Genomic DNA, 18,359 nt, shown 5'->3' with positions numbered 1-18,359 from the left:
TCCAACAAGTACTCCTGCCTAGACTTCTGTCACCCGACAGCTCCTCAGCCGTTCTTGCTCCACCTCTATCTTTTAAAAGGATTGACCCCCATCATCCCATTCACTAAGGAATGATTCAGGAGGTTGTGCAATCACCTTGCTCCTTAATGGCATTTATTGCCAGCACAGTGACAGGTCCCTTAAAATAAAAGAACAGTCAGAGTAAGTTTAAATAAACAAAATTTATAGTTTAGAGCTTCAGCAAACTCCTCAATCTTGCACTAATCAGAGAATTGACATTGTCTCTCTGGAAAAGTTTAGACAGCTGTGTCAGATGAGGAGGAATATCTGTATGCAGACAAATGACTGACACAAAGTGGATCATACGCAGTCTCCCCCTCACAAGAACTGCATGCACTGTCAAAATCACTGAGATGGCATGGTCCTGTGAGAGATACACTTTGTCTTATAGCTTCTAAGGAAACAGGAAAATACAAATACACATCATAATTTAACAGAAATAAAAAAATAACCACTAAACTAGTCGATAAACTCCTGGGCTTTAAAATTAAATTTTCTTATAGTCACTTTCTAGTTGTCTACAACCAGTTGATTAGATTCTCCTCTGAATTATAATGTAACTTTCATTATTATGGAAATACATGTGAATATTTTACCATTGCTGTCTGGAAGCTCTTAATACTTTGTCAGCAGCATTTTAGTATGCTACTGCTGAGCAATGCACAGACACAAGCTGAGGTCAGGAGTCAGTTGCTTGGCAATTTCATTCTGTACTCCTGATTGACAATGGTTGATATTAAACTTGCTACATGGTTAAATATGGTAATTAGAGTTGGGGTTAATTGATGCCACATTGTCCATGAACTGATAAAAAAGGATGCATGTTAACATAAAATTAACATGAACACAAACATCAAGCAACTTTGGGAAAACCGTATTGGATTAATCTACACATAACACCCCAACATCTAGTTGATTATTTTTCAGAACAAACTATGTCAACCACCTTTTTACATTTATAACTGAAGAAGTGCACTAAATCAAACTGCAACCTATGTTTAGGGCTAACATTTGAGATGCCAGTACATACTTTACATTTGATTTCTTTTGGTTACTGTTGGTGTCCTCCTTATACTGTAAGCAGTATATTGAAAACCGGTGAATGGCCTCTGGTAGGTTTTTCTCTTCAGCCTTGTTGGATTTGTGTACAAAACATCCCAGGAGCCTGACAACCAGTCCGTATTTCCTTCAGAGGCATTACGTTTTGAGGCTTGTAACTTTCCTGACTCGTTGTGTTCAGCAGGTGCAGTTTCTTAGCCAGGTTTGTCTGTCTCTGCTGAGGTTGCAGCATTTCAGGAAGTGCTCTGTGGCACTGGTCCATTGCTTGTGGTGGCTTTAAAAAATTTATTTATTTTCCTCTCCTCCATGCTGTCATTGTAACTGTAGCTGGAGTTAAAATTGAAAAATGTATCTGACAGTCACCAGATTCTACCAACCTATACTTTTATGAATAGCTTCTCAAATGTATCAAATGAGTGAATGAGGTAAACATATACCTTAAAGTTACATAACATTGGCATAGTTAAACTAACATTTCATTTTTCATAATACAGATATCCTTTAAATTAAGTTAACTTGCCTTGTAACTTTGCAGCACCTAAGCTCTTAAACAGACAAGTGGTCGAAACATCTAATAGATGTTCTATATTCATATTGTAGTGTAGGCTCTGTGTTCAGAATTTTGTCATTAAAAGACCATGCTCACTTTAAACTGTATGATTATATCATTATTTGTGCAAAGAAGAAACCATTCGTATTTTACAGGTCTGCACATAAATTATGCAACATTATGTTACTCTGGCATTAGGCATTGGCAGCATAACTGTTACATTTGTGAAGTTTCACCATAACAATATAACTTTCTTTGGTTACTATGAATTAAGTAGAGAGAATGGTACATTTGAGTATAGTTATTACATCAAACATGAACCAAAACACTGTGCATTTCTGCTTTAAAACAAGACAATGAATTCATTTTCAGTCTGTTGATGGATAATATTATTTTTATTCACTTTTCACTTGCACAGCCCTGAAGGTGGACATACAGAGCCAGATGGCTGTCTGGTCCATGATACATTGGGGAAAAACTGTGATTATGTATTTTGAGTATGAGTGCTTTTGCATGGGTCCGACACTCTGTGTTGACCCTCGGTCAAAGCAGTCATAAATCCTCTAAAATACCTTTCTCTATGATTAAATGGTCTTCTGTTACTGTGAAGCCACTTAAATGGATTTAAAAGTGAAGCCAATCAATCTTGTATGTATCTGCCAGCGAAAGTTAAAACTTTGAGGGATTAGCAACACAATAGATGAAACTGATGCAATGGACACGTCAGATTTTAATATCACTTGATCTTAATGACTTTACTTTTCTATCAGATTAATATGTTTGCTTATAGTTGCACAGCCCAAATATCTTTCCAGCTCACTTTGATGTTTTGAAACTCAACAATGTGTAGTATTGAACTCCAAAGCATCAACAGTGACACATTGAGATTTGAGGGTACCAATGAGCGTCATTACACATACAGGAAGTATACCATTAATGCAAACCAGAAATAATTTACTTAGCAGACAAACAAGATGCATTCCAGCCTCTGACCAGCGACTGTGAATGTTTAAGAATTTGTAATTAAGTCTGTCTCAGTCTGTGTGTGTCCCTAACTAATGCACTCTGTCTCTACCAGAAATTGCAACTTTGAACTAAGAACATTACATGCTGTTGTGTTATTAAAAAAAAACAACAGAAAACTTGAAAGTGTCCTTTGAGGCATCCTGTAATCTCTGGAGTAATGCCCGCATGGTCTTTCCAACAGAAGTTGATGTGGGACATGACTATATGTCTTTGATACAACAATTCACCTGTCTTGTAAGTGTCTTCAGTATTCATGGTCTTCTAACTCTACAACCACTCTGGACATGTGCTGACATTTTGTCATTTAAATGGGTTACATTTAAATGCAACAGACTTGTGCTCAGGAAGCGAGAAGGGAGTTTATTTATTCAATTATCTCTCTCTCTCTCTCTCTCTCTCTCTCTCTCTCTCTCTCTCTCTCTCTCTCTCTCTCTCTCCCTCCCCCCCCTTTCTTTTATAGTTACAACTTACATGAGGAGGTAGTTTATTTTGTTTCTTACAGTGTAAATAGACACCACCAGAATTTCTCAAGGCAACTCAACTCCTTGAAAAATCTCTGGGTGGCACATACAGGACAATACAGTTGTCCTTGCCTTTATGTATAGCAAATTGTTATAGCCACTGTGTGAGTATACGATGAATATTAGTAGCATCCTGCAGGATTTCAGCACACAACATTTACCTTGATGCACCGTTTTACTTTCTAGAGCATTAAGAAATGTATGCCTTCAGACATGGATACACACATAGAATATTACCGTATCAAACACGAGCAAAAGTAATATCCAACAAGAGGAATTTCCTACAATCTCCTCGTCTTTCATAAAGCCCAGAAACTAGGTTTCATCCTGGCATCCCTTCCACACCCAATTGCCACTAATGTCATTAAGACGCCATGAAGGACCGATTTGGTACTGTGACTCACTTGCAGCTGTCTCCCATTTGACAGCTGGCAACGTATTATTTCGCTCACAAGCTGCAAAATTATTTCGCTATTTTCACATTATTGTTGACGCCTCAGAGCCTGAATGTTCAACCCCTCAGTGTTTTGGTGGTACAGGGTGATTTGCATAAATTTTTGTTTTGTAGAGTTTGTTGATGTGAAAAATTAAACTAAGTATACTCAACCCACTCATGAGAGAATGAAAATGTTTAATATGGTCTATAAAGAGGCCTGTGTTTTGGCAACACAGCAATAAAAGCTTCTGTCCCTAGTTTCTGATTCAGCAAAAGCTTGTAAAGTAAGCTTTTCAGCGCTATCCTCAATCAGCATGTGACTAGCTTCCTGTTTTTTGAGGCAGAATAATTTAATAAGCTAAGAAAGTCGAAGTCAAGAAAGTCAAAACTGAATCAGTCTTAAAAAAAATCTATACTTGTATTTCCAGTGAGTTCACGCTCTTTTCAGGTTACCATGGTCTGGCTTCCAGAACATGGGCTGCACTTATAAGCCTCCTGTTGGCCAATTATTTCAGTCGGCATCCTGCTTCCTTCCAGTGTCCATAAATGCTTGTGACCTTGCAACCTATATGTGCATCCTAATGATGGAAAACACCCGCAATATTCGCAACAATATTCACTTCAGCACTCTGCATTAGTCTTCCATCTACGTCCTCAGACACTGCCCCATACACCAACTAGAAGGGCACTTGGGGAACGCAGACCCCTGCCAAGGCCCGTGCTACGCCACTGAGTTTTGTGAAAATTGGGCCTGTAGTTTTTCCATAATCCTGCTGACAGACAAACAAACAGCGTGCCTCCTTGGCATAGGTAATAACATCCTGGTCAAAACCACTATCCCACAGAGAGGGGGCAATCCCTCTCTGCAGGAATGCAGGACCTCTTTATAGACTGACTTTTTGCTTCTATTCAAAAATTGTGTACTAAATTTCTCACTCCACTCGCACACTTTTTCTGATACAGCAGGTGCTTGATTTTGCTGGGAAACAGTACGCTCAGTTTCCAGGAATTTACGGATCTTGACTCACGATTAGCACCTGTTCAATCATTTAAAATCATAATATCTAACCTGTATAATGCTAATGCTGTATGATACTAAAACTCCTCCCTACAGACAGAACTTGGGATGCTGTATTAAAAGGAGTCTACACTTCCTGTATTTGTGCAAAACATGAGCTACTACAATGTAAAATACTAAATCAGGCACATTGGGCTAAAGAGAGATTCCCAAACATGGATTCAGCTTGTAACTGTTGTACGATGATCCCATCTTCACATCTACATACATTTTGGAACTGCTCCAAGCTAGCAATTTATTGGACGTTGGCCTATTACAGCCCTTTCTGAGTACCCTCTGATGTCTACTCTTTGAACTTGAAGTTGCAGTGTGACTTCTTGGCATTCTGTACTGCATTGCTGCTTGCTAGTCATCTAATCCATACTGAAATGGAAAGATGCAGTTCCTCCATCTCATACGCAGTGGATCAGGATCCACTGCGTGGATATCTCCTATTATATGGGGTTAGAAAGAATTAAGCACACAGTGTGAAGTTCATCTGGCAAATTCTTTAGGATTTGGGGACCCTTTCTGAGAGATGTAGAAGAGGAGCTACATGTGAATCCTTAGTGCAAATGTGATTATAGGATAACAGTATTGGTTCAATATCCTGCTCTGATAGACCCTGAGAATTAGGATAGTCTCTTCTGAAGTTAATCTCCTTTTTTTCCTCTCTGTATTTTATGTTTTGATCTCCAATTCTATTATTTCAGTGTTATTGATCCCGTTGTTACCAGCAATTTTTATTTTATTGTATTTACTGATTGTATCTTTATTTTATTTTGACGGGGGTGGGGTGGTAGTGATCTAAAGGTTTTTTTTTGTATGTTTCACACTTAAATAAGGAAGCATAAAGGGGACTAAATTGAAATTATCATGCAAACTTGAACATGTAATCCCACAATAACATTATCATTTTCCACATATTTATGTGTTATTTAGGTAAAAATTTAAATGAAAATGGATTCATTTTCACATACTTGTGTGAGCATTCTAGGACCATATTAAAATGAAAATGGAAACAGCATTTGACATTTCATTTTCAAAGACTTAGTCTTCTCTATAGTGGAATATATTCAAATGCAATGAGTGAAACAGTGCCCACTTTTACCACGAGAGTATACTGTTTAGTGAGTCATTTTAGGAGCAGTCGCAACACTGTAAGGTTAGTACTTTGCTGTAATGTGAGTCAGAACAGACCATGTGCTGGTAACAATCTGCTGATCTGCTTGCGTATGTTGCAGGTAAGCAGACATGATACATGTAAGAAATGGTGTCTGCAATGCCTCTGTCGTCGTTGCTGCAGAGGTCTGTGTGACGGCGGGAGCAGAGGGCTCTGTGAGCGGGCGGCTGGCCGGCCTCACACACTCCTCCTGCGGGTTGGCACAGGCTTCCCCCGCAGCCACTCGCGGAGCTCCTCAACTCCGAAAATTTTCAAGCACGTTTTTGTTCTGCCATCACTTCTCATAAAACTGTCAATATTCGAAATCTACACAGCTGATTTCTCACCTCAGAAGTGGATTTCGTGATGAAATTCCATATGAAAACTGTAAAATATAAAACTTTCTGTTGCTGGCCTCTGTCTGGCGCACGCAATGATGATGCAGTGAATAGTGACGATTCTCTCTGACTAATCAGCAGTCTGTCATGTTTTCACATTACGTTTTAGTATCCCTCAGCTCGCTTGGAACCTCGACAGAGGTGAGGTGATACAAAAAAAAGTACCTGGAAGCAGGTACAGGTACAACATTTCTACAATGGAAAACCAAACAAAGGCGAGTGGAGCCAAAGGGCCTCCGCTCAGACTAGCTTGGTTTGAGGGTGTGCCTGACCCCGCTAGCTGCTCACAAGTCATAAGTAAAGGAAGTGAAGGGCTGGACTACAAACGAGCTGTTTTCAAGCAGTTCAGAGCAGAGCTTTCTGTGGGAGATGGGAACTCCCTTTGGCTTTTTCACTTTGCAAACCTGTCACATGCACAAAAAAGATATAACTCAATAAAGGAGAGGGGAAAAGCCAAAAAGCATAATACCACCTCTTTAAAAATGTTCAAATGCAGATTCAGTTTGAGATAATTTGATATAATTTATATTGTGAGCTGTCAAAACTATAACGTTTTTGAAATAAGAAAATGTCTTGTCTTGCTTACAGACTCATTCACTACTATTAGTAAAAGTTTTTCATAAACACTTTTTGATAACACGATATCTTGTAATACCACAGGTCCCGTAATAGTACATTTAAAAAAGACCAAAACCTCTAAAATAAAGGACTTTATTCGTGGCCAATGAAATGAAAATTATCATGTCCCATCCGGGACACAGTGGTCGTCATGACGCGTCTTCCTGGGGATGCTTAGCCTGTTCTGATGCTGCTGGCCGCTGTGTTGTCTTCAGGACTTTGCTTGACTGAAGCATGACAGAGTCCAGAGTCCAGCAGGTGAGTCTGGTGGGTCCGGAAACATCTCAGACATGAGTTTCTTCAGGTCACTCAGATGATCTGTAAAACATGAAAGAGTCACTGTTACTTTCAAACCAACCTCCTGAGTGGAAGAGGCCCAGGCAATCCTGAATGACAGCCAGTGCGCTGCAGCAGCACCAACCGGAGTGCTATTTCTATTGTTTCTATTTAAACTCAAACTTAGTATTTCTCGTTTGCTTGCTGGAATTCAGAAGAGGATGTTTTAGTTAAGAAATGGACTACCTGCAACATACGCAAGCAGATCGGTAGATTGTTACCAGCACATGGTTTGTTCAGACTCACATTACAGCAAAGTACTAACCTTACAGTGTTGCGACTACTCCTAAAATGACTCGCTAAACAGTATACTCCCTCTTGTGGTAAAAGTGGGAAATAATGTCTACTTTATGTTACAGAAAAATACACAAGGAAACAAACATTGTTAATAGCTGTAGAACTCATGTTAATACTGCTAAGTACAAACCTGTACTTGAGGAGGAGGGAGGAGTCCTCTGTTGTCTTCTGTCAGCCTGGCAGGAAACGCCTCTGCTGGCCTGTCCGCAGGAAACACTTGCAGTTTAACCTTAGTCCAATATTATCTCAAGTGTGTAGTTATAATGGTTTTGCACTGTTCATAGTTGTAACTATTACAGCTATGTAGTTGATCAGACAGACAGACAGACAGTTCCTATAACATTAACTTTGACTGAGCTGCGGTATTGTCACTAATACTAGTACTGCAGTAATGTGAAGTATATCTGTGAATGAGAATGGGTTTGTATTAGCCTGGGCTTGACACTGCCCAGCAGGACACAGATACTCTCGAGTTAATGTTTTTTACACGTGCCATGCATCGACCAGGTAAACTTACATAGGCTACTGCAGCAACAGACACACATACAGGCGACGGCGTGTGGGCTTAATGTCACAATACACAACAGAAACAGCTTGATGTTACAGTTAGCTACATTAGCTGCTGAATATGCTAACGCCAAATTCAACAGACAAGTGTTCAAAAAAACTGAAAAGCTACATAGAAATGGCAGCACTTACAGGTTCCAAGTTTGAAGTCGGTATAGATCCATCCTTGAGCTGTTCGATTGATTTCATTTGGTTGTGAAGTTACAGCCTAGTGTTGTGTAATGGTAGATACAGAACTGAACCATGAGAACCTGAAGTGGCCTTCCAACTGAAGAGGAAGTGAAGTCTTAACTGAGGATCTGCCTTGATGAGAGGACTGACAGATTTCATTTTCATTGTGTCCCTTGGAAAGCTGCTTGTAAATGCATATAGAGCAGAGTCAATCTATGAAAATGCAATTTCAAATGCTGTTCTCATTTTCATTGTCACATAGTTTGGAAATGGCATTTTAATTTTGACTTAAATGGACCCTGAGCACATGGACATGTAAATGCAATAGACTGGGGGCACTGGTTCACTCACTGCATTTGAATATAGTCCGCTATAGAGCGGACTAAGTCTTCGAAAATGAAATATCAAATACTGTTTCCATTTTCTTTTTAATATGGTCCTAGAAAGCTCACACAAGTATGTGAAAATGATTGCATTTTCATTTAAATTTTTACCTAAACACATACATATGTGGAAAATGATAATGTTATTGTGGGATTACACTTTCATTTTCAAGTTTGCATGATAATTTTAATTTAGTCCCCTATATGCTTCCATACTTAAAAAAGTAATAAAAAAAGATTCAATTCAGCAGCAAGGACACTGGTGAGCTTAGTCTTTTGGTCCTGCCCTTGAAGTTTTTGAATAGTTCAAGAAATACAAAAACTCTGAATGCTTTTTCCAAATATTGCTGAATGGTAATGAGTTTAGACGTTTCTGTTGCACTGGCAAAGCATTTTAACATGACCCACCTCAGGTTTTGCAATGCAAATCTATGGGTAAATGACTTGTAACGGTTCACACAGTAATTGTTTTGGACTTAATTTAGGCTCTATTCATTCTGCTGGCTACTTCAATCTCCCATGTCCATGTTTATATCAGAAAAGAAAGTCAACATATTAAAGCATCAGTATGCTCCCTAATAGCTCCCTGGACTCAGTTAAATTCTTAAATGTGTGCACTTCCTTTTTTGTTCTTCTTTTCTGATCCTCCACTATCTCTCTCTCTCTCTCCCCCCAGTGAGTGCTTAATTATCTTCGTGTGTGTGTGTGCGTGCGTGCGCGGATGTACATCTTGCTCCATTTGCGTGTGGATGTACATCTGTGTGTACTAATGCCTGCCCTCTCCTTGATCTCCAGCTCACTCCTGCAAGCAGCCGCGGAGCCCGGCCAACGCTGACGTTGTGGGTCTAGACCTGCCCTCCTACGGTTACACCCTGGTGTACACCTGTCAGCCAGGTTATTTCCTCTCCGGGGGTTCAGAGCACCGTGTCTGCCGCTCTGACAGCAGCTGGACTGGGAAGGTGCCTGTCTGCAGAGGTATGTGGGTTGGCGGCGGTCTACAAGGGCACATATTGGAGAAGAAGGGAGGATTGTGCATATAGATAGCGTAGGGGGGTTTAGAAGTGTCAATGCTTAGTATTTCAGAATCTGTCCTATGAGACATTTGCACTACTCCTCACTGATAGTTGTGTCAAATAAAATGCTAAGCAAATCTAATGAGACATTGTGGTTTCTCTGATGTTTTCTGTCAACTAATTGCAATATCCCTTGTAAGATTCTTTTTTTAAACTTGTTTTAGCAGCGTGTTGGTTTGTAAATGTTTGTTAGAACTCAGCCGTCAGAGATCTTACCAAAGTGAGGAGAAGTGAAATGCAGGCAGTTGAGCAGTGTTTATTTGTCGACCATCCTCCAGCTGTTAAGCCTTGCTGTGTTTCACTACGTCTTTGTGACATACATATTTATGTTCTTTTGCAGTCGGCTCCAAATCACATGAGAAAACTGTCAAACCTGTGCCAGGGACACCAAGCCCTAAAATAAATGGTGAGTTTTGAATTGCACATGCTGTTCAACTGGTAGCCACAGAAGTCAACAATCGTGCATCTGTCTTGTGACAGAATTAGCATCAGCTATGGGAAATTTTCTTTGAATAGTACAAATTCTGTCATTGCACACACTCTGCTCTGCTCTGTACCTGTACAGTAGGTTTAGTGTATTTTGTTATACATTGGTTAAATCTGTGTATATCTTTGTAAAAATCATAATATCACTGTCTTCATACACACTTTAGTCTTAGTACTATACCTCAAAGTCAGCATTTCTGAGGATTGTATTATGCTCATATCTTCTGTTACCCCCTTTTGCAGTTATGCATGAGGTACTTTCTAAATAATTAAGAGTGAATAATTGGTACAAAAGGGAACATTAACCGGTCATAATAGGTGCAATATTTATTAGTCTGTAATTAGAAAATAATGGTGCACCAATGTAATTATGTGCAGGTTATACCATAATGCATGCATGTAACTGGTTCATGGCATGGTCCAAGGCTCTTAATCATCTGCCCTGACTGTCAGTGAGTATTGCAATGCAATAAAGAAATACTGAAAACATGTCAAATTAAGATGATTATTATTAGATTAAGATTATAGAATAAAAAGTAACAAATAATTTGTTAGAATTGTATGGCTTGTGTATGACTGTCTACAAATCTGTAGGGGCGGATTTCATCTTGCCATTAATACCGACATGTACCGTTTTTAGCCACACGATTGACAACAGTGTTGGTCTGTCAGTTGGTCAGTCCCCTTCAGGATGAATTGTTATCATTTTGGTGATCCTCTGACTTTTCATAACATCCTATCAGGTCAAATTTTAAAATTTTCCAATACCATTATCTTTCACTTTAAATAACTGCAAAATTAATTACATTCCCATCATCCTCAGCTATACTTTGTGTTTGGTTCTAATTAGCAAATGTTAGAATGTTTACTAAGATGAGAAAAATACTAAACATCACATCCTGAACGTCAACATTTTAGCATTGTTGTTGTGGTTAGCATGCTGACATTAGTATTTAGCTCCAAAGAACAGCCTCACAGAGCCGCTAGCATGGCTGTAGACTTAATTTTGCTTAATACTGAGTATTAGGCTATTAGCAATGTCAGTCAATTGCAAAATAATGTTACATGACATCTAAGTCCCATTTCCACCTCTTAAACCTTCACTTGTTGTTGTTGTCAACGATTACTGAAAATGATCGAGTAAATACTAGGTAATTATCCTGACTATTAGACTGACTTCCTGGTGCTAACTACATGCAGTCACCTTTTTAGGATAATTGACTCATAATTTCCTAGTAAATAATTACCAGTACATAATGAAAAGTTTTATCAGTGTAAAATCTGCTGAGTTGACAGAGTGAGTTAGTTATCTCTCAGAATGGGTTTAATTATCATTAATTGAGATTGTCCAAGGATATAAGGAACATGATATTATTCAAATTGAATGAAAAGACTGTTATCAGCTGTTTGATATGTTGATTCCACTGCATATCTAATTACCATTTTGCTGTGTGGGTGCAAGTATTCAGCTTGCATTAACAACATCATATTGATCTGATGTGTCTTTAAAAATATACATTTTAGGCACTGCTGATTAATAGGAATGATAACTTTCATATTGTTATAACTATGCATTTCTTCAGTTCCTTTATGAAATTTTAATGGCATTTTTTAACCAGTTGTCTTTCTTTTTTTTTCCTGAAGTCCCTGACAACGTCTTTGCCTCCGATTTCATCTGGAAGGGTTCATATGATTACAGAGGCCAGAAACAGCCAATGACTTTGACAGTCACAAGCTTTAATGCCACAACGGGAAAAGTCAATGTAACTTTAACCGACAGTAGCATGGAGTTTCTGCTCTCTGGTGAGTCATCTATAAATCATCTGTCGTCTACTTCCTCCCCTACGCCTCCCCTCTCCTCCTCTCACTATTTCTGCGTGTCACTTCCATTTATTTTGAGGGGGCCTCATGTCAATCAGTCAATCACCAAATGATCTCATGCATGAGAGTGGAAATTAACTATTGGCTGTAAAGACGGATGTATTAGTCTGCCCTGACTGACTAACTGCCCACTCAAAAGTCACTCGTCTCCTCCCTCAGCTGTTTTTTGCATCCGTTCTCATCTTTTCTTACTGCGTCTCTACTCTTCTTCTGGTCTTTTCTTTATTCTCTCTCCTTACTTCTCTCCTCTTCTTTTTTTAGTTTTCTTCTTTTATCATCTCCCCACACACATATTGCCTCATCTCTTTATTGACATAATTTCTCGTATTGCCTCTTGTCTTCTACCTTGTAGGAGTGTACAAGCGCCAGGAGGCCCGGTTAATGCTCTTGCTGTACCAGATGAGAGCACTGGCCCACAGCTCCTTGAGCAGGATTACTGATGAGACTTGGGCAATGGACGGATTTGTGAGTATACACAGGAATTTGAAGCAGCTGGCCAGTGATCTTTTGAAAATAACCAAGAGCTGTGACTGTCTTTTAATTTTTTATTTTGTTATTTATTTATTTTTGTTCAGTCTGACAGACAAGTAGAGTAATATAGGCAATGGGGCTGTAACTACTTGGAAGCCAAATATAAGCCTTCCTTGGACCGCATCAAGCCAATTTTTGCTCATTATTTGTTTTTCCTCATCCTACTTGCCTCGCCAACAAAAGGGGAAAAAATCACAATACATGAGAAGAAACTGTGACAACAAGCAGAATAGTCATTTCCTGGCTTACTGTCTGTTTTTGTTTACATATATTTACATTGGCTGAACATCAAATGCACCAGGTGCTCTATATGAATCATTTCAGCATTCCCATATTGACAATTTACTGAATAAGCTCAGACACACATCTGAGATCTAAGGGACCTGGAACGACTGCAGAACAATTTTCGTTGGTGGAATTGAAGTTCCTCATCTAAAATAAACTTCAAGGTCCACTTAATAACAATGTGTGACAGGTGACTGCACACCGCTGAGCTATTGATAGCATACTGCACAGCTTTTAGAGCAGGGTTGCAAAAAAACAAAGATGTAGTTTTTTTATGTAGCATGACAGAATTCGTTGACTGTCGTACTAAATGCAGTATACAATATCTCGTTTTTGATGTGGTGTGTAATGGGTGCGCCACTCTCTTAGGTACCAAGAAAAGTCTGATTTTATTCATTCGTTGAAACAATAGCACGGTTTCTCGAGCTTTGTGTTACTGTTTTTTCTACCAGGTTTCAGCTGAGCCTGAGGGTGGCAGCTACGTGTTCCAAGGCTTCATACAGGGTAAAGACTACGGACAGTTTGGACTACAGAGAGTTGGTATGTGTCTATTTCAATTGGTCACTCACACAATCTTTGATTTTCATAAAAGTAAAGAAAGAGATGCTATTCAAACCTCTCTCACCAATCAAAAATGTGTAATGCTTATTGGGAATGAATGATGCATGAGCAGAGTTTGACATTAGAAGGCTATTTTCACATTCATCTGCTGAAGGAGGAAAGTTTCTCTGCGTTCACCTCAAATAGTAGTCATGATTTGTGACATCACAGCTAGCCTGGAAGCCAAATGTGGTACAGTGTGCAGAGTGATGATGAAACTTGAAACATCAAGCACACATACTGTGAGAATAGACTTTTCAGTAGACAACTTGTGTCCTTAAGTGGTCAACAGTGAGGGTGATGACATTTTGTTTTGTGGAAAGAATAGAACTTGCATGTGTCTGCCATCATAGCAAATCCAGATTATATTCAGATTATTTTACAAAATGCTGCAAATGTGGAAATATGATCAGATTTTGTTGAAAACTTAAATACCATTTTCTCTTTCAGTGTAAATAGATTTGTCGTCGTAAGATCCAATACACTCCCTCCACATGAAGACATGGTGCATTTTATAAGAACACAGAAAATGTTTTAAAATACAATCTTAGACCCAAATTGGTTCTTATGTTTCTTTCTAGTAATGCCTATTTGCTCTGTATTGACAGCATAGATATATTTATAGTGTGGACTCCCTGCTATCAACCACCTATAGCCACAGTCATATAACACAGAGTAGATTATGCCCTTCCACATCATTGTCCTTCGTTTCACTGTGCTCAACCTTCCTGTTGTCATTATCTCATGATTGTCTTCAACAAGATTATCACAGTCACAGTGATCATTATCAGTATGATCATTATGGCTGTCGTCTTTATCAACTGGCTGCCTCGTCTCCAACTTGTCATCATTGTGATCATCTTCCTCTTCATTATCATCATAGTCGTCGTCAACAGCAGATGATACGTATCTTTCTATTTTTCCATTTTGTTTCTCCAGTGTTTGTGATTTTGTTCATTTGAATATTTTAAATGCTCTTCATTCACATATTCAGTGTATTGACTATTTCTGTATGTTGACTGTTTTCCCATATTCATTTGCTAAATATAATGTTTTTCTTCCAGGTTTGAGTGTGAGAGAGAACGTTACACTCACTGACCCTGAAACCAACGGCTCCACCAACAGCAGTTCTGTTGCTGTCGCTATCCTCGTGCCTTTCTTTGCCCTCATCTTTGCAGGCCTGGGTTTTTATCTTTACAAACAGCGGTATGTAGTGTTTCCTGGTGTGCTATAGTCTGTTTGGTTCCCAGAAAGAAAGTGGTCTGTTTTCACGAGTCTGTGTCCCATGTTGAGTTTTAAAGTTATTTACCACAGATCTGATGTTGAGAAAATTTTAGAAACCCAGATTTATGGAGATGTTTGTACAGTTGCAGCCAAAGGAAATGCACATCAATGTAAGGTAGATAGTACACTGTGGCCCACTTCCACAGCCTGCCATATTGCAGGAAGGTTAATCAATGGATACAGTAGCTTACATGTGAGAGGCTTCAAAGCATAATGCAATATTAGTCAACGTGTTACCAAACCACATTACACACCAGCACACGTCAGTCATTTCTAATGAGAACTTTACTAAAATATCTAATGTTCTATGTATGAATGTTTGTGTATTGTGTGTAGATTTTGTATTAATTTAAACAGCTTACCTCTCAGAATAGAACATACACAGAGAGCCTCTGATTATGTTAGTTACCAGTGAACTGGCATAGGGCTCCTCTGACTGATCTTTTCAACAGAAATTACCATTCAGCCTTATTTACATACAACAGCTGCCCACAACAAGATAATGGAATCGTGTTTATTGGTTTTAAAGGAGGGGAGATTCTGTCTCGCAACTAATATGCAACCTCATTTTTTCCCCCCAGGAAAACGGATAAAGCGCAGTACACAGGATGCTCCGTCCACGAGAACAACAATGGACAGGCCACTTTTGAGAATCCCATGTACAACACAAACACAAAAGCTGCTGAGGGGAAAGTTGTCCGCTTTGACCCCAATCTCAACACCATCTGCACCATGGTTTGATGTCTGCTGAATATGAGAGAAACATAGAGGGAGAATACAACTTCGCCTTGTTTGCTTAACATGAATATATATAGACATTTATATTTTCCCAGTTTCTGATAAAATACAACAGAGACACAGAATTGCTCAGAAACATAAAGCACACTTTCAGAAACACTTAACTGCTGATCGTATACAGAATCTCAAAGATTAATGAGTGGGGTGGGGGTGTAACACATGTTTCTAGATCTTCCCGTAGTTCGGTGAAGAGAAGTGGTTCTTTACACTCTGTGAGTGTTATCTTTATGAATTAAAGAGCCTCTGACCTATAGATAAAATAGAGTATTGTATGCTCTGTAGTATAAATGGAGGGGTAACTTCACAATGCCAAATGATTTTTCTTTTCCTTTTTTAGAAAACAACCCAAATCTAGAACCTTTTTTAATTTTGTTTTTTGTTTGTCTCAGTTTTGCGTTCACCCTGATGAGTTATTTTCTGTTACGGAGAAGAGGAGCCTCTCAACTGTGGGTTGGTCAATGTAATTTTTAGAGGCTATTTCGCAAGCAGTGGGGTGTGTGAGATGAGAGGAGAAAGTAGGAGAAAGTAGAAACTGCCTCTCTTTCAATAGTGTCAGTGCTGTAAACTGTTCAAAGTTATATGGTCAATTTATACCTCTTAATAATTGGATGGTAACTCGTACTGACAAAATATATATGGCCAGGGATGTAATTACTGAAGTGCAGTAAAATTATTCAATTTTTTTGAGTGCCACTGGGAATGCTAGGGCTTTTATTGTTACAGTGCAGGTTCTCTGACAACAATAGAGTACATTTTCTTCGCAAGAGATGTAGTCAACATTAGGGTTTATTATCAAGTTGTGTGCAATGAATTGGTTTATGACAAAAATGTTCTTTAAGTATGAGAGTTTAAATTGCTGACTAGTCTGAGAGTCTAGTCAGGACACACTGTCCCTTTCAGTATACTGGTCACGTGGGGCTGTACTCAAATCTCATCCATCTATTTAACCTTGTTCTTAAGTTATTGAAACTGTTCTGAAAACCCATTTATTTTTATGGATTTTATTATAATTTCTTTTTGTGTCCCAAATAAACCAAAATTAGAGTGAATTAACCCCAGCCTTGAGCATGTATATTTGAAGAATTTCAAAGTAGGAGTTCTTTATTTAATTATATCAGGTTTTATTGATTGACAAAGTTGAGAATACCTTCAGGGCACAGTACGTACAGCTGGCCAGGTGTCCCAGAAATTTATTAAAGCCTGGATGTTGGTAAAAAATCTCAGTGGGCAGTCGGAGGTCAGATGAAACATTGTGTTCCATGTTAAAAGTTTTGATGTGCGAGTCATTCCAAGACGGAACAAGTGCAGCTTCGTCGCTGGTTTTTCATAAACTGAACAGTGTTGTTGTATAATTCTTTGGGGAAACTGCACCTGAGTCAGTAAATTCCTGATCCAAACTCCTACTCTGAGACACTTAATGAATACACGGCCTTGGCCTCTTTTATTGACAACCACTGATACAAATAGTGATTTCAATGTCTTACTGAACCATCAGCTTCTGCCAACAAATGTACAGTATACATGAAAGAATTTGCACACTTAAACATGAGCCACCATCCGTATTGTACTGTCATCCAAGTCCATCCATGTTTCAGAAATGAAAAATGCATTTGTGACACTGTCATCACATTTCTACAGCATTGCAGTGCCTTGAATACTGTATGGGCATATGTTTTTAAGGACGACATAACGTATATTGCATTAGTAAGGCTGTACATCAGTGTAATTTATCTGCACAGTTTGCAATGATTTAGCTGGCTGATGTCAGCTGTGATGGAGAGATGTGCAGCTCATAGTTTCATACCTGTGCATGTTGGCAAAAAGTGATCCAGTATAGCAATTGCTGCTATAGTACTTTGTACCACTATGTTGATTCCTGTCATTGCTGTTACATTTTGTACATTTATACAGTTTTGATACTTGATGGCATTCTTTGGCAAGATGTCTTGTGTTATTGATATGTAATATATTTTGCAGGTTAATATTTCTTATCGATGAGAAAAGAAATGCATCTGATAAAAACAGCATACGGCAAGTCAGTCCCACGACGTCCCGACTCCAGAGTAGAATAGAATGCTTTTAAATGTACCACACAATTGTTATCCTGTTCAAAAACCTGTGTATATGAATATGTACATATTACAAAACTTTTGTAAAGAGATATATTTTTTATGCAAATAAAGCATTTGTAAGTTATTGAATATGTTGTGTAAAATTTCACATGTAAATGTCATGCAAGATCAAAAAATGTTTTGTATTTTTTCTTTATCAGCAATGTATAAATCCTTAATTTATATATAAAATATAAAATAATGAACATCCATGTTCCTATTGTTTTATTTATAGAGGTGCCATGGCTTTGTTTAGCCCTGGCTATTAAACCCTCTGCTTCAGTATTTGCAATGTAAGAAAGGTTGTCGCTGTGTACTAAGCAGAGAGCTGTTATCATTCTCTGCTGCTGCTCTCCGTTTTTCCGTTGCCCCTTCACAGGTTTTTAATGAGTTTTCCACTTGCTGACCATGCTTAGTTTGGCCAAAATAAGCTTAGCACTGATATAATCTCTGTCCAAGGGACACTGTAGATCTGACGACAGCCTGTAGCAATGCTTTGTGGCCAATAATCCTTGTTAACATGGACACCTGGTGTGAGCAGAAATTTAGTCTCAACCTTTGAAACACAGTTTGGAAGAAGTGAAATGGTAGTATCATTTGACTTCCCATCATTCGCATTTCCACACATATGAGAGCAGTCACGCTGCAGCATTAGCTTCTTTGAGCTTT

General features: G+C 38.6%; 1 protein-coding gene across 5 annotated transcripts in view; it reads left to right on the top strand.

Annotated features, from left to right (window-relative positions):
* The window catches only part of LOC119897915 (CUB and sushi domain-containing protein 3-like), a 253,016-nt gene extending 235,236 nt beyond the window's left edge, over window positions 1–17,780 (top strand). For 3 of the 5 annotated variants that reach the window (XM_038711956.1, XM_038711957.1, XM_038711955.1), the window contains exons 64-70: window positions 9,437–9,616; window positions 10,055–10,120; window positions 11,845–12,003; window positions 12,434–12,546; window positions 13,350–13,437; window positions 14,562–14,703; window positions 15,363–17,780. In XM_038711956.1, coding sequence (XP_038567884.1) covers window positions 9,437–9,616; window positions 10,055–10,120; window positions 11,845–12,003; window positions 12,434–12,546; window positions 13,350–13,437; window positions 14,562–14,703; window positions 15,363–15,522 — 908 coding nt within the window. In that variant the 3' untranslated portion in view covers window positions 15,523–17,780. Of the gene's footprint in view, window positions 1–9,436; window positions 9,617–10,054; window positions 10,121–11,844; window positions 12,004–12,433; window positions 12,547–13,349; window positions 13,438–14,259; window positions 14,704–15,362 lie in introns of those variants that run through there. The other 2 variants (XM_038711958.1, XM_038711960.1) reach the window with 2 other exon arrangements.
* Window positions 17,781–18,359: the final 579 nt, after the last annotated feature.

The sequence above is a fragment of the Micropterus salmoides genome, unplaced genomic scaffold (assembly GCF_014851395.1).
Source record: "Micropterus salmoides isolate LMB-PRFRI ecotype aquatic unplaced genomic scaffold, ASM1485139v1 Ms_hic_scaffold_11, whole genome shotgun sequence".
In the NCBI taxonomy this organism is placed as follows: domain Eukaryota; kingdom Metazoa; phylum Chordata; class Actinopteri; order Centrarchiformes; family Centrarchidae; genus Micropterus; species Micropterus salmoides.
This window is presented reverse-complemented; position numbering and strand designations above follow the sequence as displayed.